The sequence below is a fragment of the Pelodiscus sinensis genome, chromosome 10 (assembly GCF_052426305.1).
Source record: "Pelodiscus sinensis isolate ZL-2025 chromosome 10, ASM5242630v1, whole genome shotgun sequence".
Taxonomy (NCBI): domain Eukaryota; kingdom Metazoa; phylum Chordata; order Testudines; family Trionychidae; genus Pelodiscus; species Pelodiscus sinensis.
The window spans coordinates 23,289,715-23,314,861 of NC_143061.1; the positions used below are offsets into that span (position 1 = coordinate 23,289,715).

The 25,147-nt window shown below is 44.1% G+C and overlaps 1 protein-coding gene across 3 annotated transcripts in view; it reads right to left on the minus strand.

The window, feature by feature from the left end:
• Nucleotides 1–25,147, minus strand: part of SMC4 (structural maintenance of chromosomes 4) — a 94,560-nt gene that overhangs the window by 53,803 nt on the left and 15,610 nt on the right. For all 3 annotated transcript variants that reach the window (XM_006123439.5, XM_075937823.1, XM_075937822.2), the window contains exons 6-8: nucleotides 10,506–10,670; nucleotides 7,964–8,091; nucleotides 3,884–4,024 (exon numbers count right to left, since the gene is read on the minus strand). In XM_006123439.5, the coding sequence (XP_006123501.1) occupies nucleotides 3,884–4,024; nucleotides 7,964–8,091; nucleotides 10,506–10,670 (434 nt within the window). The remainder of the gene's footprint in view (nucleotides 1–3,883; nucleotides 4,025–7,963; nucleotides 8,092–10,505; nucleotides 10,671–25,147) is intronic.

Genomic DNA, 25,147 nt, shown 5'->3' on the forward strand with positions numbered 1-25,147 from the left:
TGTAACGTATGCCCTCGTAACTTTTTGTTACAGAGGGAACAGAAGAGAGGTTGCTGTATACTCTCTTTGCTCCACCAGCTATCCGGCTTGTACAAAACTGAAAATGGACAAGGGAACATATGCTCAAGCAGCAAATGCATTCTATCCACTTGGACAGGGAGTATGTAATCAAGTGGAAGAATCCAGAGAGATGCGAGCAGAGAGTCAGCAAACTGCAAATGCAGCACCAGGATGTCTTGTCATCCCTGATACCTGCAATGGAGCACATGGCAGATTTCCAAGATGAATACCTGGACTGCACCCTCCCTCCCCCTAAACAACTTTCCATCCTCACCCACTTCTGTAGCCTTCTCCCTTAGGGGTCCTAGGAAATGGGATGGGAACTTAAGGGAAGCCTCACACTCAACTTCTAGGACATTGTGAAGCAATAGGCTGCCCTTCTTGCATTTCTGACCCTCCCCAGGGGTCCCACTATAGACTCCTTTTCTGTTCCTGCTGTGTTCCCTAACTAAAAAAGACGATTTCTAAACAGTCTCTTTTTAAGGAGAGCCACCCAGCTTTTAAGCCAACTCCCCACACGTGCTGGTTCTTCCAGAGCCACTAGCCACCTCCCCGGCTGCCTCCCATGCCCCCTAATAGAGAGACAGCAGCATAGAGGGTGGGGCAGGGGGCAGGCGGATCCAGTGCTCATGGGGAGCTGGCTTAAAAGCCCAAGAACCAGCTCCTGCCTGCCTCCATGTATTTCTGCCTCTGTATTAGGGGGCACAGGGCAGGGCAATGCTGAAGCAGCCTCTGTCCACAGGGAGCTCGGACCCCTCATGGACAGACGTTGCCTTAGAGTAGCCTCTGTCCATGGCAGGCCTGAGCTCGCTGTTGACAGAGGCTGCTCAGGCACTTTACAGACAGGAATGACAGGCAAAAACCAGTCTGCATTGGGTAGTAGATTTTTAAACCAGTTCCCTGCATGGACTGGTTCCGCCTGAAAAGGGAAGGGTCTTCCCCCCCAGGAGGGGGGCCAGGTGCGCATACTTGAAGTCACAGTTCTGAATTATAATCTTACAATCAAATACACAATGCACTGCCGTAGGAACAAGATTATTATAGTTATAATGTGGCTGTTTATGTGCATAAGTGTAACTGAGAAAAGACCCACAATCCACCGAAAGAGTGGCAACCTAATGCTGTTGTTTTCTATGTCTCTGCAGGTTCTGTCAAAGTAAGAAGCTACTATGGGAGTTAATGTGGCTCATAGCTGCTTATGATGCAGGAATGATCACAAATAAGCCCCTAATGCTTTACTATTTGTCACACATGAAGGAGAATATTCTCTGTACTTTCATTCATCTACCATGAACTTTAACTGGAAGTATGAAAGAACAACATGAGGACTTGAAAACTTAATGGTTATTTGATAGAGTAGGGCTACTGAACTTTGGAAGCCGGGGGGCCACAATGTTACTCACAGCACATGCCAAGGGCCGCAACTTAAGTGTGGTTTCATTTACATACAAATATATATGTAAATGTATGCAAATAACTTTTCACACTGATGGGTATGAATACAAAGATTAAGGAAAGACTATATAACACACAGGCCTCATTTAAGTCAGTCCTGCTGATAATTAATATTTACCCTCTTTCCACCCATATGACAGAACATAAGAACGGCCGTACTGGGTCAGACCAAAGGTCCATCTAGCCCAGTAGCCTTTTTGCCGACAGCAGCCAACACCAGGTGCCCCAGAGAGGGTGGCAATGATCAAGCGATTTGTTCCCTGCCATCCCTCTCCAGCCTCGGACAAAAAGAGGCCAAGGACACCATTTTATCCCCTGGCTAGTAGCCTCTTATGGACCTAACCTCCATGAAATTATCTAGCTTCTCTTTAAACTCTATTATAGTCCTAGCTTTCACAGCCTCCTCTGGCAAGGAGTTCCACAGGTTGAGTACACACTGTGTGAAGAAGAACTTTCTTTTATTAGTTTTAAACCTGCTACCTATTAAGTTCATTTGGTGTCCTCTAGTTCTTCTATTTGGGGAACTAATAAATAACTTTTCTTCATCCTCCATCTCCACACCACTCATGATTTTATATACCTCTATCATGTCTCCTCTTTTCTAAACTGAAAAGTCCCAGTCGCTTTAACCTCTCCTCATATGGGACCCGTTCCAAACCCCTAATCATTTTAGTTGCCCATTTCTGAACCCTTTCTAAGGCCAAAATATCTTTTTTGAGGTGAGGAGACCACATCTGTATACAGTATTCAAGATGTGGGCATACCATAGCTTTATACAGGGGCAGTAAGATATTCTGGGTCTTATTTTCTATCCCTTTCCTAATAATTCCTAGCATCCTATTTGCCTTTTTGACCACCGATGCACACTGTGTGGAAGTTTTCAGAGAACTGTCCACGATAACTCCAAGATCTCTTTCCTGATTTGTTGTAGCCAAATTAGCCCCCATCATACTGTATGTATAGTTGGGGTTATTTTTCCCAATGTGCATTGCTTTACACTTATCCACATTAAATTTCATTTGCCATTTTGTTGCCCAATCACTCAGTTTGGTGAGATCTTCTTGGAGTCCCTCACAGTCTGCTTCTGTCTTGACTATCCTAAATAGTTTGGTATCATCTGCAAACTTTACTACTTCACTGCTTACCCCTTTATCTGGATCATTTATGAGTAAATTGAAAAGGATCGGTCCCAGGACTGACCCTTGGGGGACACCACTAGTTACCCCTCTCCATTCAGAAAATTTACCATTTATTCCTACCCTTGGTTTCCTGTCTTTTAACCAGTTCTCAATCCAAGAAAGGACCTTCCCTTTTATCCCATGGCCATGTAATTTACACAAGAGTCTTTGGTGAGGGACCTTCTCAAAGGCTTTCTGAAAATCCAAGTATACTATATCTACTGGATCCCCCTTGTCCGCATGTTTGTTAATCCCTTGAAAGAACTCTAATAGATTAGTTAGATAGGATTTCCCTTTACAGGAACCATGTTGACTTTTGTCCAACAAATTATGTTCTTCTACATACTTTATAATTTTATTCTTTACTATTGTTTTGACTAATTTGCCTGGTACTGAAGTTAGATTTACCAGTCTGTAATTGCCAGGATCGCCTCTAGAGCCCTTTTTAAATATTGGTGTCACATTGGCTACCTTCCAGTCATTAGGTACGGAAGCTGATTTAAAGGATAGTTTACAAACCACAGATAATAGCTCAGCAATTTCCCATTTGAGTTCTTTTAGAACCCTTGGATGAATGCCATCCGGTCACGGAGATTTGTTAACATTAAGTTTTTCTATTTGTTCCACAATCTCCTCTAATGACACTTCAATCCGGGACAGTTCCTCAGATTCATCACCCACAAAGGTCGGTGCAGATTTGGGAATCTCCCTAACATCCTCGACCGTGAAGACTGAAGCAAAGAAATCATTTAGTTTCTCCGGAATGGCTTTATCATCCTTGATTGCTCCTTTTATAGCTCGATCATCTAGGGGACCCACAGGTTTTGTAGCAGGCTTTCTGCTTCTAATGTACTTAAACATTTTGTTATTTCTTTTTGAGTTTTTGGCTAGCTGTTCCTCAAAATCTTTTGCACTTAATGAGCAATGACAGTCCAGCAATTCAACTACTATAACCCGTATCAACAGAAGACCATTACATTGACTACTTTTTTGTTTTGGCTCCCACCTGTGGGCCGTGTGTTGAGTAGCCCTGTGGTAGAGCATTAATACAGACTGAAAACAAAAGACCACTTTTATATGGAAGAGGCAAAACAGAAGTGATAAAACAGTTTCATTACTGACCTCAAAACTTTACATGTTCAAAGTACATAATGTGCCATTACAGTGTGTAAGATAATGGGAATACTTACTTTTCTACATCTTTCAAAGCATTACTTTTAACTTTCATTTCATCAGCTAGTTTACTACTCTTCACGTTAACATCTTTAGTGTCTTCATGAATTTTTCTCTTCTGTGTTTCCATGTCAGTTATCCGATTTTGCAGGTCATAACTAGAGGAAACACATATATTGTACATATTTGAGGATTACAAAAAAGACCCTTATGTCAAATTTACTAGGATTTTTATTTAAAAATTGATTTGACAGGTTAAGTTCTAAATTTACAACTAATTATTTTGCACTTAAAATGAGGTTAAAAAATCCAAAGATTTTACAGTTTAAAAATGTAAATAATTTCAGGCTTATCTCTATGGTGGAGTAATGTGTCATACAGAGCTATAATTTCTAAAGTGCACTATGTGTTGTTCATTAATTGGTCGATGCAGACTCTGTTGGTACGCATAGTTTTCCTAATGCAGGCTAACATAATGAAGTACTAGGTTAAGAATGTTAGGGAACCTTGAGTGTGCACCGGTAAGGCCTATATGGACTAATTAATGTGCAACATGTTACTGTGCTTTAGTAATCATACTTTCCATAGGATACACTGCTACTTCATGTAGTCAAACTCTTAGTTATTCATTTAAAATATCTAATTTCTCTTTAAAGTAGGAGGTTGGTCTTAGGAAGTCCATCAGCCAAACTATAGGTGGGAAAACGAGGCGAGATTAAAAACAAGTTATTGTGAAAGAAAGCTGGCAACCAAGTTTTTTTTCTTGATTGCTATTTGAAAGTATTAGTTAATATTTTAAGAAAGACAATTACTTATCTTTCTGAACTGCTGTTCTTAGAGATGTGTTACTTATGTCCATTTCAATACACGTGCATGGTCTCTGTAAAGCTTTTACCCTAGCGGTAGCCATAGGGTCAGTATTGGGCCCCTGATGTGGGGCTGCTGTGCTTCTATGGGGCAGCATAGAAGTGGCTTGAATTCTTTCCGCTGCAGGGCTGAGGTGTGCATACCCAGGCTCTTCCGTGTTGCCATGATACCCTTTAGACTGTGCAGGTGCAAGTCTGTGTTCTTGGCAAACAATTCAGCATAGCTGAATGACAAATCCGGTATCCTGTTCTGCACCTCAGGAGGAATTCTAGATACCATGAAGTGCCTGGTGTGACTGCAGGTATGACTGTGGCCAGCCGAATCTGCCTGTAGGGCTGCCATATGGAAGACCACGTGGCCCTCCTTGAGAATAGCAATTTACTCAGTCTCCTTGGGCAGCAATTCTTTGAATTTGTTCAAAGCACTCCAGGAATTATAGGCAGGGCTTGACAATCTATGTAATCTACTCGCCCGTGGCAAGTAGATTACATCCTGGAAGAGCCGGGTTCGGGCGATCTGCGCATGCACAGAACGCCAGACAGAGCGGCTGGCGAGCCCTGATTATAGGCATACCTGCTAAGGACTGCCTTTTGGTTTCCCACCCACAGCTGCAGACCCCCCCAGTGGCAAAAACCTTCCACCCATAGAGGTACAACGTTTTCAGCTCCTTGGCCTACAGTACAGGACCCAGACAAACCTGGCATTCCTTATGATTCGCTGCATCTACAACTAATGTACCTGGCTACAGGTGCATAAAGAGGTGCTCGTAGCCCTTTTGGGACACAAGCTACTGACATTCAACCCCTTTTATGGTGGATGGGATGGAAGCCAGAGTCTGATAGAACATCTTGGTGGTTCTAGTGATAGACGAGGGGCAATGCCACCCTTGAAAGCCCTTAGGCTATACACCGGGGATCCGAGTCTTCCACCACCTCCTCCACCTGTAACTGGAGGTTCCATGCTGACCTCCTGCGCAGGAGGTCCTGGTGGGTTTTAAGGATCATGTCTAGAAGAAATGTGGAGGATGGCCCTGCCACAGACTCATCCGGGGAGGAAGCTACAGTTTCTGTACTCCCACATGGGTGGAAAGGGACTATGCTACCACCAGCCTTGGGGATGAGAGAGAAGAGGATCCTGTCCTAGGTGTGCCAGCACAGTGGAGGGCACTGTTTCGCCTTCACCATTGGTGTAGGATCTACTGTGGCTGAAAGAGGGCCCCTGGGCACTGACGCAATCAATACTGGTCTTGGCTTTGGCAGTAAGGGCTACACAGTCCAAAAGTACCATTTCATAGAAGCCTCCCACTACAGAGGCTAGGACTGTTGCACCAGCAACTCCTGATGTACCAGCTGATTACTGCGACGAGTACTCTATGCCGGACCAGGGGGCTGCTGATCCCAATGGTGACAAGAAGTGGTATCTGGAGACACAGTGTCTAGTCAGTGTGGCCAGCTTGCCTCAGCAGATAGTGTCACATTCAATGGCGCCACATGCATCAGTTGTTGACGCTAGAGGAAATGGGCCAGAAATATCTGTGTTGTTGGTATCTGGGATGACAAAGAAGTACCTGCCATTGGTGCCCACTATGTGTAAGGCACGTAGTACCATTTCTGGTGTTCATGCAATGGTGACAAGTGGGATGTCAGATACCTTGCAATCTCAAAGGTATCTGGCATGGCCTGAAGATCAATGTCTTCCTCTAGACAGTCTCCGTCAATGTCTCATGCAGCAGTGATGCATGTGGGTGCTCTTGGGCTGGACGCATCTCACTAAGGTATTTATGCGGTGCCTTTACTAGCTATCAGACCCGTCCATTGTCTTCCTCTTGGCTGGCACTGGGTCTGAGAACAGTGCCACGCAAGAAGGATGTTAAATTTAATCAACTAATTGACTACTTGATAAGCGGGGGAGATAAAGCAGGGTTAGTTCCCAGTCCGGGGAACTAACCTTGCTCAGCTTTGCCTTTTAAATGTATTAAGAGCTGGTAATCTCTTAACACATTTTAAAAGGCTGAAGCATAGCAGAGGGGACCCGGAGCCAGCCAGCGCAGCTGATTTCTGGCTTCGGATGGTCCCCCCTGCTGCGCACCAGCCTTTTAAATGTATTAACGGCCAGCAAGCTCTTAATACATTTAAAAAGAAGAGGCGCAGCATCTGGGACTGGGCATGAGCCAAGAATCAGCTGATTCCTAACTCATACCCAGTCCTTGCTACCCCCCTCCATGCTCCCTGCTTTTAAGCTGGCTCCACCCAGCATTGGCTCCTGGTTCCCCCCTTGCTGCTTCTGATAAAGGCAGCGGGGGATTGGGAGGGAGAGGACAGGACGTGACTAGTGTAGGGACTAGTCGACTAGCCGATAAGCTTTTACTTATCAGATAGTTGACTAGTTGCTTACATCCCTACCACGCACTGGGGGAGTGCTAAGTCCAGAATGCTTCTTTAGTTCATACTGACACCTGGTTGTTTTTCACTACTAGTACCGAGGGTCACCTACTTTAAGAGGAGCTTAGACGATGGTCCTGGTCCTTCTTAGCTCAGGTATAAAGACGCTGATAGATGGGGCACTTGTCCATTTGATGTCCTACACCCAGACACTTAAGGGTGGTTGGCATGAGGGTCACCCTGGGGGCATAAGCTTGCCACAGCTCTTTGAAACCTTGAGAGTGCGGCATACCTCGAAGCAGGGGCTGAATGGGGCAAGGAACCCTCAAAGATTACTAAAATATGAAATAACACTAACGATAAACCACAACTAACAACAACTATTTTCAAACTATTTACGCTAGGATAGACGTGAATGTTTGCAAGAGCAAGAGACCAAGCTATTCCAGTGACCATCACAAGTGATAAGGAACAGAGGGTGGAGAGGGTTGGGCAGACATTGGCTGTGCCTTATATACACTGCTGTAAAGGGTGCCACACCAGGGGGCTCCATTGCCAACGCTACGGACACCACTAGAGAAAAAGCTTTCTGGAGACTGTGCACACATGTATTGGAACACACAAGGAATCACTCAAAGAAAAACTTAATACTTAAGCATAAATGGGAACAAGGCACTGATTTTACTTGGTATTCATTTAAACTTGCACTATTCAGTGAAAGTATGGAGTGTTAGAGATTCATGCAGACAAAATATTTACAATGGAAATATAAAAACAGTGACGATAATTGGTAACTGCAATACCAATATAGAAACCAACAAACAGTTTAGAAAGGAAGATGATACTTACATGTAGTATTGGCAAATACGATTCTTTTCCTTAAACATTTTGTTTTCCAAAGAAAGAAATTCAATGGCTTTGTTTCTCTCTCCTTCTAAAGCATCTTTTTCTTTCTCTACCATTTTAACTCTGTTTAACTAGAAAAGGTAAATATAACATTCTAACAGAACATCAGAGAAAGAATAATGGACAGTAGGAAAACTGATCATACACTATATGGTAGTCAATTAACATTACATACAGGAAAAAAAATCCAACATTAACATTATAACACAATTTAAGATTGTGAGTTTGAGGAAGGGATCTACTATGCTGTAGTAGGTCAATGGAGACTAAACCTACTTCAGGATTCTAGGCAATCATTCAAGATAAACAGCAACCTAGATTCTGCCTAACCCAGGGAATTTTACAATAAAATCTCTACAAAAATATATAAGGAAATCATGTCTCACCAATCTATCAGAATTCTTTGATGGTGGTTTAATAAATAAGGTTAATCAAGTATATTTGAACTTTCTGAAAGTCCAAGTATACAGTACTATAATCTTATACTTAAGAGCCTTTGGGGTCTCCTCAAAAGTTTTTAAGCAAAGCATGCAGTTATGGGATATCAGGGAAGGTCCTCTTCTCATAGATCAATAACCAGTTAAAAGAGTAGGAATAAATGTTCCATTTTTATAAGTAAGAGAAGTAAAAAGGCATCTGTACTGGGATCTGTGTTGTTCAACCTATTCATATAGGCTATGGAAAAAAGGATAAACAGGGAGGTGGCAGAGTTTGCAGAGTATATTAAATTAATCAATAATTAAGTTCAAAGCTGACTGAAAATTTAAAGGGTATCTCGTGAAACTTGGATGACAGCAACAAAAAGACAAATGAAATTCAATGTTAATAAATGTAAAGTAATGCACATTGGAGAACATAATCCCTACTATATATATAAAATGATGGGGTTTAAATCTTTATTTATTGGTGGGGACTTTTGATAATGCAATTGAGCCCTTTCAGCAGACACCTGAATCACCAGTAAGTTGGAGGCAGGATGAGTGAATAAGAATTCAGTTCTTTTAGCAGGTACAGAATACTATTTCTTGGTCCTTTTTGGTGTAGGGCATAGGATGCTGGAGTGTGGCATACTACTCTATTTATTTCTAGTATGGTTTCACTGATGGCCAGGATCATCTTATGCAGCTGTTGCTGAATGATGTCCAGGAGTCAGTGAGGGACCTGGACTGCCTCTAATGGGATTTGTTGGTCACTGACAACTCTTTATAAGAGCTCCTGGTACTGGTGGTAGTCTTCCAGCGGAGAAGGCAAAGAAGTGATCTTGTAACCTATTAGGTCTTCCTTTCAAATATGTTTATTCCAGCCCACACAATCCTAGTAGCTTTTATGGCAGGAGTGGCCAACTTTTGGCTTTCAAGCCACACATGGCTCTTTTACTGTTAAAAGTCTGTCTCAAAGAATCCCACTTCACTCCCACACCCCCATTTTTCACCTATCAGATTGTGGGTAGGAGCTGGGGGGAAGGAGAGCTTTGGACCTCTGCCTTGTAATAGGCGAAGGGCTTCTGCCCAGCAGGGATGGAGGGGCCTCCCAACTTCTGAAGATTATCTTATGTGCCTCAGAGGGTCAGGAAGCTTGGCCACCCCTGTTATCTCTCAACAACCTGGACTGATTTTCCATATCCTAGAGAGAAAATGAAGTATTTCCCCAATGGGTAATTTTGCCAAGGTGATAGGTATCAAGTCATACAGAAAGCTCCTACATATATTGAAGAAAATTACCATATTTGTCATACTAGCTCTAGAAATTTTGTAATGCTAATTAACACTTTCTGAACCACCTGAAAATAGATTTTATCTATAGCTCTTAGTCACTAAGCATCCACACTGTGGGACAGACTGCATGGGGCTTGGGGTGCCTGACTGTAATGCTGTAACAAATTATGGAAGACTGGTAACATGAACGGAGATTGGATTGAAAGGGTCTGGAAGTCCAAGTACTAATATTATCTTGCCAAGCTGGAGTTATGAGATATCATTATGGAGTGTTCTCATTTCAGCTTTCTGTTTAGTTCAGTAATCAGTGAATTAGAGGGTATTCTTATAGGAGCTCCAGTGCCCAGTATAGCAGGAATGCATCTTTCCCACAGATTGGGATCTGACCAGACATGAAACAGAAGCAGCCGCTCTTATTGTTTCTGGCTGCAAACCAGTTCATATTGGGAAACCCTCATCTCTGGAAGACTACCCACACTATTGTGTTCTCCAGAGACTAATCATGATTTCCAATGAACTGCCCGCTGAGAAGAATTTTTTAAAACACTGGGTACAAGACAGAATAGCTATGAGCTGTGTCGTATGGACAAATAAACAACTTCAGTTTCACTACAATCTTGTAAGAAATCATTCTTAAAAAAAACCCCACCTCTAACACCCCCCCCCCCCCAAATTTTTATTCATTTAATTGCTTTTCTGAAATAAAGTTCCAACAGTTAAGGATTTTATTCTATATTTAACTTCTTGGGAATGAACACATGAGGACTCACCTTCTCTCCTCTCTGCTCATTTAACATCTCAACTCTGCGACAGAGAACTTGAATGGGATCTTTTAACCGTCCTGATCCTATTAAGTCTTCTAAGTATTCAAGCATACCTTCATCATGTTCATTCTGGCCTTTTGGTTTCATCATTGCAATTTGTTCAACTTCCCCCTTTAAAAAAAAAAATCTAGATTCTTTAACTCTTAAAGGCCAGGGTTTTTGAGTAATGTTTCTTTCTGTGATGAATAGGATCCTGGGAAGCAAAGAACACGAAGGGCTTTACTATTCTAAGTCACTTATGTGATTAGTCAGATGTTATAAATTACAACATAGTAAGGCAGTAGTCATGTAATTAAATATTTTCCCCTTCTAAGATGATATGATGATGCGTGAGAAAAAAACATCTATCCTCCGTAGCCCACACTCTAAACTGAACATCATCTCTCTAAAACGTAAAAGGCACTTCTTCCTCGCCCGAGAGAAAACAAAATTAATACAAATGGCAACTTCATACTGTTTAAGACAGCTTTGGTCACTTAAACCTTTTGGGTGTCCAGATGGACTTTCACTGAAAAACAAACAAAAAACATGTAAACTTTCCTTACTATTACATATGAACACAGAGAAAATTTTATTAAAAGCATAGTAACAAAATATTTTTATTATAAAGAACAGAAAATTAGTTGTGAAAGAATTAACAATTTGATGTAAGGACAATAAACAGTGTATTGTTGCTCTTTGTGTGATAAACCTTTTTGTTTTTTAAAAAACAATTACATATTTCGCTATAAACTTGGAACAAAGATTACATCATTCAATGTCATTCAAATTACAGCATAATATTGAATCCCAATTCAAAATTATAAAGTAACAAAACAATATTAGAGATGGAAGAATAGTAAATACATTTATTATTTGTATTGCTATAGCTCTTAAGAGCTCATTGACAAGGACTCCATTATACTAGGCATTTTACATTGAGACCAAAGAGAGGTCCATGTCCCAAACAGTTTATAACCAAAGAGAAGACACAGATATGAAAGTCTATCTTAGAGATTATTATTCAGCAAAAGTCTGCAAGATATATGTAATTTGGATGAGAGGATCTACAAGGAACAGCAAAAGTGATACCTAAGTTAAGGACTTGATTAACATGCAGGATGGTAGCATTGCTCATCATGAGCTAAAATGGATATAGGAACCTCAATCTCTGTTTCAGCAATGTTTGAATTTGAACTAATAGCTAGATAGCCACAAGGACATGTCAGAGAGGCACTTCAAGATTTTAGTTTGGACAGACTGAGAAAAAATTCTTATTTCCTGTCTGCTATCACTGTCACTCAAAATTCTGGAAATCTAGACTACCCATAGCTCATGGAGGTGGATCAAAGATTTGGTGCCATATGTGCTGACTAAAAATCCCCCCCCCTTTACTCCTCTCTGCTTCTAGATGAGTTATTCCAAAGCAGTGACATAACTTGGGACTATAAATTGGATAGGAATTTGGGACGGTCAACCCACAAATGTGACTCCAATGAGGAAAAAAGAAAGTCTCTAAAGACTAGAAGGACTCTGCCAGCCTGAGAAAGCTGCCTTGCAAATGGAACACTGCTTGGATTTGATCCAGTGCTTTCTTGGTTACTCTATCATGTGTCTATAAGAGCAGAAAAGCTGGCAGGGAGACATTATAGCTGAAGTTAAGCAATCTGATGGCTTAATTGATCCTGAAGACCAACATAGGGAGGATAAAAGAAGCTTGACAGAAAAATTGCTTGCTGCTGCCTCCCAAACTGCAAAAATATTAAAGGAAAATAATAGAAGAAACAAAAGGAGCACTAATTGCCAAATGACTGTTGCTACCAAGGCAGAGAAACCCCCCCCCCCCCCAAACCCTCTCCGCCCCACAGCTATGTACCTTCTTGTAAGTTATTCTTTGAGATGCATTGGCCATATCTATTCCAATTAGGTGTGTTTGCATGTGTAATGATGGCTGGAAGATTTTGCCATAGCTGTGCCTTGTAGGGTTGGTCTGGGTGCCCTGCTGATTTGCTTCCTCAGTTCCTTCTTGCCAAGTACTCCAACAGAGGTGAAGGAGGGTGGGTACTAGAATAGTCATGAACCATACATTTCAAAGAACAACAGTTACAAGAGGATACACAATCTCCTTTTCCCCTTTAAGTGCTTATTCCTGTGTCTTCCCATTAGGTGACTCTCACGCAAAAGTTTAAGAGATGGGGTTGGAGTCAACCACTGACTGTAACAGTGCTTGTCCAAAATGGGCATCAGCTCTGGCTTGCTGAATAATTTTGTAATGCAAAGTCAAAGTATACGCAGCAGCTCTACAGATTTCATGAGTAGGAACTTGGGCCAGAAAGGCAGTGGAAGAAGCCTGTGCTCTGGTAGAATGTGCTATGACTGGAGGTGCAGCAAGACCTGCTAACCTGTAGCTCTCTGACATAGGACATAATCCATGATGATATATGTTGGGCAGACACTGGCTGGCCCTTCATCCTATCTGTGACTGCCATGAATAGTTGAACAGATATACAGAACGGTTTAGCATTCTTGATATAGGAGTAGGAGGCTACAGGGGTAGGCTCAAGTGAGTGCAATTTCTGTTCCCTGGGAGTAGAATGTGGCTTGGGATACAACATAGGCAGGAAAAAGTCCTGATTCAGGTGAAATTATAATGTTACTTTCAGAAGAGCCAGGTAAAGCCTAAGCTGGACTTTGTCCTTATTGAACATGGTCAAGGTTCCCTCTAGTGCAGCAGCACGGCCCCACGGCTGCTTAATGAGCCTTACCCAGGGGCTTCAGGGCTGCCATGCATAGAACTGCCTGGCTAGGGTAGGGGCACTTCTCCCTCAGCTATAGCAGCAGCTCCCTGCTGAGCACAGAGGATCAAGTCTCTCCCAGCTGGTAGGGAGGGGATGTGCCAAACTTCTAACTACCAAGCAATGAGAGCCTAGAACCTGTCCAGCCGTGGAGGCACCTCTGGGTTTGGAGCTCTTGGATGTAATGGTAGGTTTACCCTTGCAGTGCACCTGTGGGTATATAGGAACTGATGGCAGCAGAGACTTCTCTTGCCTAGGGAGACAGAATGAGACCAAAAGGTGTGTCAAGTTTTTTGCCACTTCCAGGGCAATAGGGGCTCCCAGTGGGTTTGGGGAACTCTGTGGCTGTGGACTCACCTCCCGTTGTGGGTAGGAGTCAACACATGCCTAACTGGTGAGTTCGAGGACGGGCCCTCTTGGGGAAGTTTGGTCCTCCAGCTTCTTCCTTTTCTGGGGCACTGGTGACCGAGACAGATGCCTCTCTGATGGTATCCTCATGGGCATGTGATAGTGCCTGGAGAAGTCTTTCTTCAGAGCTGATGTGGTTGGCACCAGAGTGCTCCATGCTGAAGAGGTGCTTGGGCACTGGGTCAGATTGTGGGTGCAGAGCCAGATGTGGCAACAATCCCAATGGTGGCCATCACCCCAGCACTGAAGGCAAGCAGGCAGGAGAGAGGGTCACTTGAAGGAATGCGCTTTGCATAAACTCACAACTTTTGAACCTGGAGACCATGGCATACCATGGTTCCACAGGTTCTAAAAGGAAGAGGGGAGGGGTACACTACTAGAACTAGAACTATACTACACAACTATAAACACTAACAATATACAAATAACTAGAAGAAAAAATGGTACATTTATGAAAGCAAGAGCTATGGGATGTTTCAGACTATCAGTGATACTATGGGAAAATCTTAGTGTGTACATGTGCATACCTAATTTGCATATACACAAACAAGTACTCAAAGAAGAATATGGTGGCAAGAAGGAGCAAAAGGTACATGGATAGGCCAGGCCATGCAGTGCCAGCTCTTTGATCCACCATTGTGAGCTGCACCATAAAGCAGAGCAGTCCAGATTTGTAGGAGATGCTGTCCTGCAAAACCAGACAGATCAGAAGTAGATCTGAGAGTCATCAGCCCAGAGATGGTATGTCAATTGGTATCTGCAGATAAAGTTATCTGGAGATAAGATGTAGAGGAAAAAGAGAAGGGTACCAAGGAGAGAGCCAATTGGAATTGCATCAAAGCTGAATGGAGGATGATGATCCTCTGAAGAACTGATTATCAAGGTAGGAGACCTAGAAGAGGGGAGTTACAGAAGACATCATAGTACAAGATTTTAAGAAGAGCAAAAGACAACTATATAGTTATCTAACATCAAAAGAGGAAGATGGAGTACTCATTTTGAACTTTGGTAGGAAGAGGTCGATTTTGGTGAGAGTGGTTCCTTATATTTGGTACATCAACACATCTAGTGGCCTCACTTTTCTCTCACTAGAAAACATGCAAAACCCTGTGCAATTGAGCAAAAGAAAAAAACACACATTGTGTAGCCATATCATATTAATTTTACATGTCTAGTTACTTATTCCTTTTCCTGAACATAAAACTCCACATGAATACTGAGCAACGCTATAAAAAAAATAAACGCATACAAACTTCATGTTAGTTTTCTGACTTCTGTTTTTAGACAAGCTAATACTCAGAAGCAGTTGCTCTCAAACTTTTTGGCCTGTGACCCATGTGTCTCAATGCAATCCTTTCTGTGGACCACCTGTTGCTAATGGAAACTCGCCATTAACTTCATCAGCAGTTCTCAACTGCTGATCTGTGGCGGCTGCCAGAGCTGAAGCTGGCTCCTGTGTGGTGGCTCTGGGGGCCAGATCACCTACTTTGGTGGACTGGAAACATTTATTTGCATATTCATCTGCATAATTAACATGCAAATAAAATGTTAGCTGTTCGCCAAAAGTTTGTGAATGGGTTTGCTGGTCCACGGTATAAAAAAAGGTCGGGAACCACTGAATAAGATGGTTACTTACCTCATAACTGTTCTTTGAGATGTTTTGCTTATGTCAATTCCATTTAGGTGCGTACATGCCGTGTGCATGATTTCTGGAAGCTTTTTACCCTTAGCAGTACCCTTCGGGCCAGTCGGGGGCCCCTCTGGAGTGGTACTAATATGACCGTGCATATATTCACCTGCTGACCCCCAACCCCTCAGTTCCTTCTTGCTGGACATTCTGACAAAGGGGAGGTGGGCGGGATTGCAATGGACATAAGTAACATCTCGAAGAACAACAGTTACAAGGTAAGTAACTGTTTTTTCTTCGAGTGTTTGCTAATGTCCATTCCACTTAGGTGACTCCCAAGCCATTCCTACAAAGGTGGGGTTGGAATCCTAAACGGAAACAGACTGTAGCACTGCCCTACCAACAGGTGCGTCCTGTCTAGCCTGTTGTGTAATTGCATAATGACTGGTGAAAATATAGACTGAAGATCATGTGGCTGCCCTACAAATGTCTACGATTGGCACCTGGCACCAGGAATGCCGCTGAGGAGGCCAGCGCTCTGGTGGAGTGGGCTCTGAGCAGCAGGGCTAATTTCCCTTTTAGGTCATAGCACACATTGATACATGCCGTTATCAAAGAGAACAGGCATTGAGCTGACACTGGAAGGCCCTTCATTCTGTCTGCTATAGAGATGAAGAGCTAAGTGGATCTACAAAATCGTTTAGTCCTTTCTAAATAAAAGGCAAGAGCCCTTCTAATGTCTTGTGTGTGGAGTGCTTGTCTCTCTTATGGCTTCGGATAGAAAATGGTCAAAAAAAATCTCCGAGACATATAGAACAGGAACACTACCTTAGGAAGAAAGGCGGGGTGTGGACAGTCGCCTTGTCCTTAGAAAACACCGTACATGGCGGTTTCAAAGAGAGGGCTCGTAACTCAAATACCTTCCTAGCCAAGGTGATAGGTCACCTTTTTAGTGGCTACCAGGACAGGTGGGAGAGAGAACACGTAGCCAGTGGCTAAACAGGACCCACATGAGGCCCCGGAGCACCAAGTTTAGGTCCCACTAGGAGACGGGCTGCCTAACCTGGGGATAGAGCCTATCCAGCCCCTTCAGAAAATCCTTGACGATGGTGTGGGTGAAGACGGAGCCTCCTGGCGAAAGACGGTGACGGCCGCTAGATGTACCCTTACAGAGGAGGTGGAGAATCCCTATTGCCAAGAAGGTAGTCTAAAATTAGGGGGATGGGGGCTCTCATGGGGTTCCCTCCCCTTCCTGAGCAACCCAAGCTGAAAACCTTCTCCAGTTAGCCCGATAGGTCGCCCTAGTGGAGGTCTTCCTACTCTTCATCAGCACCCGCCTCACCGGTCTGAACAGAGGAGCTCTCCTCCATGCAACCGTGGATCTTCCAAGCCGTGAAGTGGAGGGACTGTAGGTTTGGGTGACACAGAAGGCCCTGGTTGAGCTCCTGCATCAACAGGTGTGGGACAAGTGGGAAGGCAATGGAGTCCTCCACTGATAGGGACAGCAGTGTGGGGCCATGCTGGGGCTATGAGAATAAATGTTGCTTTGTACCTCTTGGCCCTCAGGAGCACCTCATGAACCAGGGGGAAGGGAGGAAAAGTACATAAGAGGCCAGATGGCCACTGCATCGTTAGGGCATCCCCCACAGACCCTGGGTCTTGTCCTCAGTACAAGCAAAACCGGGGACACTTCTTGTTGGACTGAGATGCGAAAAGGCCTAGGAGGGGAGTTCTCCACCTGCGGAAAAAAGAGGGTGAACCACCTCTTCCTTGAGACCACTCGTGCGCCAAAAAGGCCCTGTGAAGTGATCTGCTAAGGTGTTGCAGGCCCCCAGGAAGTAGATTGCCTGCAAGTGTACCCCTTGCGCAATACAAAGATCCCAGAGCGCTAACGCCTCCTGACAGAGGGGAGATGTATGAGCACCATTCTGTCAGTTGATATATATTGCTGTTGTGTTGTCTGTCAGGACAGAAACACAGTTGCTTCTCAAATGAGGGAGGAACTCCTGGCAGGTCAGACAAACTGCCCTCAACTCTCTGACATTGATATGTAACTCCCTCTCTGTCTCAGATCACATACCTTGAGTCAGTAGGTCTGCCAGGTGAGCCCCTCATCTGGTATTGAAGGCATCTGTCGCCAGCTGCACTGAGGGAGGGGGTTGAGTAACAGGAACCCACCACACACTTTGCTCTCCCTAAGCCCCCAGTACAATGTTGACAGGACCTCCGCAGGGATAGTGACCACAACATCTATGTGGTTGCGGGCTGGCCTATAGACCTTTGCCAACCAGGCCTGGAGGAGTCAGAGGCGCAGTCTGGTACGTACTGCACTATGTAAGTGCACGCTGCTATGGGACCCAGCAGCGCCTCATGGTGGTCATAGGGGCAGCTTGAAGGTCCTGAACCTGGAGCTTGGAATGGATGCCTGCCCCATTGTGGCATATAATATTGCGCCCACAAATTCTATCACCTGAGTGGATGTGAGGGTCGACTTTTTTTTTTTTTTTTTGAACAAAACAAAGAACCAGCCGTGAGAAGGTTTGCTTGGCTAACACGATATGGGACTGTACTTAGTCTCTGGAATGACCCTTGATGAGCCAACTGTCCATGTAAGGATAGATGTGGAGCCCTCTCCTCCTCGAAAAGGCTGCTACCACTGCCATGCCTTTGTTGAACACCCTGGGTGCAGTGGACAGGCCAAACAGCAGCACTGCAAACTGATAGTGGTCTCTCTCCACTACGAAGCGCAGGAACTTTCTGTGGTGAGGGACAATGGAAATGTGAAAGTCTGTGTCTTTCAAATTGAGTGTGGCATACCAATCTCCTAGATTGAGTGATGGGATGATGGAGGCTAACGTTGCCATTCTGAACCTTGATTTTCTTATGAAGGCATTGAGCCCCCCCCAAGGTTCAGGATGGGTCGAAGGCCCCTTTGGACTTCTGGATGAACAAGTAATGGGAATAAAGCCCTTCCCCCTGAACTCGATTAGAACCTCTTCTACTGCCCCCAAAGATAGGAGCAAAGAGACCTCTTGATGAAGGTACTCGTGAGAGGGGTCCCTGAAGAGGGATGGGGAACGGGGGTGGGAAGGGGTGGAGAGGAATGGGATAAAATATCCCCTTGCCACTATGTCAAGGACCCACTGGTACGAAGTGATGGTGCTCTGAGAGCAATGGAAAGGGGACAGTCTGTCCAAGAAGGGGCAATCTAGCACTGGGGCTGGTACTCAGTCCTCGGGTGTACCTTCAAAAGCCTGACCTCTGGCCCTGGGACTTACTAGGGGACCCTTGATTCTGGTTGAAGGCTGAGCGACAGCGCCTCTTGGGGCCTCTGGCATTATTCCTCTGTCTGTTGTCAAACCTGAATCCCCGATGGTATCCCCTATGCGGTCTCAGGTTCAGCGAGTGACACTGTGGGGCAGAGGTATGAATACCTAGGGACTTCAACATCGCTCTAGAATCTTTAAGGATGTGCAGCTTGCTATCAGTCTGCTCCGAGAAAAGCCCCGACCCTTTAAAGGGCAAATGCTGTAGTGTTGTCTGCACTTCAGGGGGGAACTTCAAGAGACCTGAAGCCACAAGTTTCTGCACATAACATAGAATGTGGCACTGAATTTTCTTTTCAAAATAAATGCTTATGTACCCAAATAAAATGGCTAAAAATGATATAATAGTGCTTTTTCAAAGAAATATTGGCCCCAGTGACCACACACTATCAGAAAATTATTAGAAAGACTCTTGCGACTATTAACATCTTTGTAAAAAAAACCTCATACATAATGATGATTAAAGGAGAACAGTCATCAGTGTACACCCAACATTTAGTTGTAATAAAAAGAAATTAACACAAAAATGCAAAGTATTTTTAAAATCATAAATATGGAGAGTTACCAACAATATAATATGTTAAAGTTTATTGTAGAGTCATTGATTAACATTGCATCATTTAAAAAAAAATCACAATTAATCGCTATTTTAATTGGACTGTTAAACAAAAGAACAATAATTGAAATGTATTCAGTATTCTGGATGCTTATCTACTTTTTAAAGTATATTAATGTCAATCAATATAGAATACAAAGTATACAGTAGGGATGTTAGATATCAGGTATCAGAGGCAGCAGCCCAGGTTGGCAGAGAGAGCTGGTCCGCGAGGGGAGCAAGTTAAAAAACCAAAACAAAACCATTTCCTTGTGCAGACTGTCTTCCTGCCTGCTGTGTCTGTCTGTGGGGCAATTGGACCTCCCCTGCAGAGAAGCATTGCAGCTGCAAAGCAGCCTCTGCCCATGGTGGGCCCAGGCTCACTGTGGACAGAGACTGCTCTGATGGAGGCAGCGGGGGGTGGGGTGAGGACACACGACACGTGTGCTGGGGAGAGCGATATCAGAAGCAGCGGGGTGGGAGGAAATGTGTGTGGTAGACAAGATTAACCGATAAGCCTTTTTATTACATAAATACACTCAAAAACAAAACAATGTAAAACTTTAGAACCTGTAAGTCCACTCAGTCCTCCTTGCTCAGCCAATTCTTCAAGTAAGTTTATTTCTATTTGCAGGAGATAATGCTGCCAACTAGTTTAGTGTCACATGAAAGGGAAGCATTCCCTTTCATGACACTGTTGTAGATATTTACATCAGATGCGCTAAAGATTCTTATGTCCCTTCAGGCTTCAACCACAAGTACAGGGGACATGCACCCATTTTCATGATAGGTTCTACTTGCTAATGATCCAAAACAGCATGGACCAACCAATTTTCATCACCTGAGTCAGATGCCATCAGCAGAAGTCTGGTTTTATTTTTGATGGTTCAGATTCTACAGTTTCTGCATCAAAGTGTTGCTCTTGAAAGAATACTCCACACACAGTCCCTCAGGTTGTGAAAAGTTCTCCAGATTTTTAACTCTTAGGTCAAGTGTTAGAGCTATTTTTACAAATCTCACATTGATACCCTTTATGTTTTGTCAAACTGTTGTGAAAATATTCTTAAAATGAGCATGTGGTAGGTCATCACTGGAGATTGCTATAACATGAAATATATGGCAGAACTGCAGGCACACAGGAGACATACAATTCTCCCACAATTAATTCAGTCACAAATTTAATTAATGAGGTTTTTTTAAATGAGCATCATGAGCATAGAAGCATGTCCTTTGGATTGGTGGTTAAAGCACGAAGGAAGATATGAATGTTTAGCTAACCTGGCACATATCTACCCTGCAGTGCCAACTACAAAAAATGCCACGTGAGGACCTGTTCTCACTTTCAGTTGACATTGAAAACAAGAAGTGGGCAGCATTCTTGTCTGCAACTGTAAACAAACTCGCCCTGAGTGGCTGAACAAGTAGGACTGAGAGGACCTATAGGCTCTAAAGATATACACTTATTTTTTTAAGTTATTTTCTGTACACTTGAAACTTCATCTTTCATGGTAAAGAGATCGTAAAATGTTCCTTACATCAGGTGCACTGAAAATACTACTACTTTTTTTTTTTCTTTTTTTACAGTGCAAACATTTGTAATAAAAAATAGCAAGCACAGTATACTTTGTATCCCGTGTTGCAATTCAAATCAACTACTTGAAAACATAAAAGACACACAAAATATTTAAATTAGTGATATTTATTGTTTATTATAATTACATTTTTTTTCTAATCACCTGACACCCCCATATTATTTGTGAAGTTTTCAAATATTGTTTATAATATCATACTTTCTAGAAACTGGATGAATGAGTACTTATTTATTCTTTTTAAACCAATTTCTCTATATGTCCATAAAAGTGCTGATTGTGTAGGAGGATGGCAAGAATTCCTACTGAAACTGCCATGAAGGGGAGATAACGTGGAAACAGTACAGGCAGTCCCCGGGTTATGTACAAGATAGCGACTGTAGGTTTGTTCTTTAGTTCAATCTGTATGTAAGTCAGAACTGGCGTCCAGATTCAGCCGCTGCTGAAACTGACCAGCGGCTGACTACAGGAAGCCTGAGGCAGAGTTGCTCTGCCCCGGGCTTCCTGGAATCAGCCTCTGATCAGTTTCAACAGGCTGAATCTGGACGCCAGTTCCGACTTACATACAGATTCAACTTAAGAACCCCAGGCGTCCTGATTCAGCCGCTGCTGGAACTGACCAGCAGCGGCTGAATCAGGACGCCTGGGGCACTGCCGGGTTGGTCCAGTAGCGCCCAGAGCAGCGCTGTGGGACCAACTGACAGCGCCCCAGCTGCTCTACCACAGGTGTCCGGAGAAAAGCTGCACCCCCTCCCCCCCAGCAGACCAGGGAGATGCGGGCGGGGGACCGAGACGCACCATGGTCCCGCCGCCCGGGTCCTTCGCGGCTTTGCTCCGCGTCTCCCTTGTCTGTTGGAGACCAGCAGACCAGGGAGATGGGGAGCAAAGTCGCGGAGCACGCCGGCAGTGGGACAGCCGCGGCGCGTCTGGGCTGTCCGCTGCCTGCGTGCTCTGCGGCTTTGCTCCCCGTCTCCCTGGTCTGCTGGAGACCAGCAAACCAGGGAGACGGGCAGCAAACCCCGTTCGTAACTGCGGATCCGCGTTACTTGGGGACTGCCTGTACAAGGATTTCCTCTATGTTGGTATAAAAGGCAAATAAGGTAACAGTGATTTAAAGGTTAAAAAGAAAATTCAAAGCTTATGCCTAAAACTAACCATTACAAACCCAGAAAGTTCAGAGTTTCAGCTAAGCTTAGTGTCTGAATTTTTTTACAGTATGAAAATGTACAGTTAAGGCACCCGAAGAACCATAACTCTACTCTGTAGCGCTGAAATGAAAGAACATAAATGAAAACTGACCCTAAAAGACAGTTTTATTAAATTGGGAACCACAAACACTACATGCCTTGAAACTGTAGTCACATAGTTACTGTACAATATTATTAATGGGGGAAGGTTAAGGCTAAGTGTCTTATAAGCTATTCCATTCACAGGAATAGCTTATATGTAGGCTTGGCTGAATTAGATTTTATATAATTTTAATGAATACTGATGTTTAAATTTTATGTAATAGAACATTTGCCTGGCACTGCTTTGGTCCTTAAGTCAATTAATTTTGGTTTTTGGAAAATAAAATAAAATGTGCATGCTTAATTTAAATCATCGCTCTGTGGATGAGAGGTGCAGTATGTAGGCTGCCCCAGGGAGAAAAGGCTAACCCCAGCCCTCTCTCACCACAGCTTGGGGCCAAATGAGAAGCACCTCTCCATGGCAGCTGCAGCTCCAACACACATAGCTGGGGAAGGGGTGAATGTCCTCTGGCTGTGGTCCAAATTCATCTGTCTCCTGTGCTCCCCAACCAGAGTGAGGAATGCAACAAACCATGCATTGAAGGGAGACAGCAATGTCCCAGTACAAATGTTTGGTGGGGCTTTACTCCCCCACCCCGTGTCCTCCCTAAATGGCTCCTGGGGTGGGGGTGAGCGGCCAGAGCTGGGGAAGTCCCGGAAAGGAGGTGGGGGAAGAGAGCACCCTCAACGAGCTCCTCACCTACTCAGTGATTCCATCTCTTTTCTGTATGGTTTTACGAGAAGCAAATTCTATTCCAGGCACATTCCATTTTCCTGGCACAACCAAACACTTATTATAACTTACTTTGCTTTAAGAGGAAGCTGGTGTATACCAAATTTGGTGGTCGTAGCTCTTACTGTTTAGGAGTTCTTGAACAAATAGACTCTTTCTTTCAAATATATAGTAGATTTAAATTTTCACAGTTGTGGGAAATTACGGAGGAGGTCAAACAATGTAATGACTGGCATTGAGATTCAAACCATTAAATCTTCATAACCATTAAAATAAAAACTGTCATCACATCTCAAAATATACATTGTATGTTTCCTTAAGTTCTCAAATAGTATCTTACTTTACATATCTGTAAATTTTTATCAATAGAATTATTTTATTAGTTAGGTGTATATGGTAAAAGACATTTGCTGGTATTTAGCAATAAAGCTGTAATCCTCCAAGCCTATTCATGTAGCAATACAGAACTTATATATCGATTTTAAATTTGCAATTTAAGTGAATCTCACTTAGATACCGTATTTTCCGGCGTATAAGGCAACTGGGCGTATAAGACGACCCCCTAATTTTCTAGTTCAAAGATAGGTTTTCGTCTCATACTCGCCGTATAAGACTACCCCCCGTTAAGAGGCCAACCGGCAGCGCCCCTGCGCCTCCCCGGCTTTGCTCCCGGTGTCCCTGGTCTGCTGGAGACGGTCCCCAGCAGACCAGGGGCACTGGGAGCAAAGCCGAAGCGGCGGCGGGGTGCCGCGCTTCTGAGGCTTTGCTCTGGCAAAGCTTCAGAGGTGCGGGACCCCGCCACGGCTGCGGCTTTGCTCTCGGTGTCCCTGGTCTGCTGGAGACGGTACCCAGCAGACCAGAGGCACCGGGAGCAAAGCCGCAGCAGCGGGGGGGTCCCGCGCCTCTGAGGCTTTGCCAGAGCAAAGCCTCAGAAGCGCGGCACCCCGCCGCCACTTCGGTTTTGCTCCCGGTGCCTATGGTCTGCTGGGGACCATCTCCAGCAGACCAGGGACACCGGGAGCAAAGCCTCTGAGGACGCCGGCAGCGGGACAGCCGTGGCGCGCCTGGGCTGCTGGCTTCCCCCGCGGCTTCGCGCCTGGGCTGCCCCGCTGCCGGAGCCCCTCCGCAGCTTTGCTCCGTGTCTTCCTGGTCTGCAGACCAGGGAGACATGGAGCAGCTTTTCTCGCCCCGGAGTACACGGGCAGTCTGTGTCCTCCGGGGCGAGAAAAGCCCCGGCGTATAAAAAGACCCCCGATTTTTGGGGGATGTTTTTTAGCATAAAAAGTCGTCGTATATGCCGGACAATACGGTACCCACTTTTCTTTATTAGGATGAAGATTCCATAAAATATGTTGCCAAGAGTTCTAAAATAAAAAGTTGGCTATAAAATGGCTAGTTTCTATGAAGAAATTGGAGGTGATTGAAACTGAACAAATATTTGAACTTACTTTTAATTTTACTAATTGATGACTTAACTGTCATTATTAGGGGTTATTTTTAGTCAGCTATTTTTATTTTGTGACAAAGTGATGAGAATGCCAGAGACCTCTTCGCTTTGCTAGATTTCTCAAAAGTGGTCTCATGGATCTGAATTGTTTCATTCTTTGAATGTATCATAGATTTAGTCTTTGTAGTAAGTAAAACTATCAGTATTTAAGAAGTGGTTGATTCAAGTGGAACTTTTCCAAGTTCATACTCACTAAAAGATGATCCTCAATTCAAACCGAATATGCAGAATAAGTAAAGTTTGCAAGACATAAGAATTGAAGCTAAGGTACAGAAGCCTCACCATTCAGATCTGCAGGCTATTTGAGGGATAATGGACATTCAGAATCTTCAAGATGTACCATCTTGTGGAGAAGGCATAATACCAACATAAACTTTAACTTCAGTCTCTTACTAGTCTCTTTCACTATTAGGTCTTCTTGAAGTGCAGGGACCAAATACCACAACCCCACCAACAGCAGCATGGATGTTGTTGCTATGTTTCTATGCCACTCTTATTTCTAAACTACAGGCAGTCCCCGAGTTACGCGGATCCGACTTATGTCGGATCCGTAGTTACGAACGGGGTTTGCTCCATGTCTCCCTAGTCTGCTGGAGACCAGCAGACCAGGGAGATGGGGAGCAAAGCCTCTGAGGACACCGGAAGCGGGACAGCTGCGGCGCATCTGGGCTGTCCGCTGCCCGCGTGCTCCGCGGCTTTGCTCCCCGTCTCCCTGGTCTGCTGTCCCGCTGCCGGCGTCC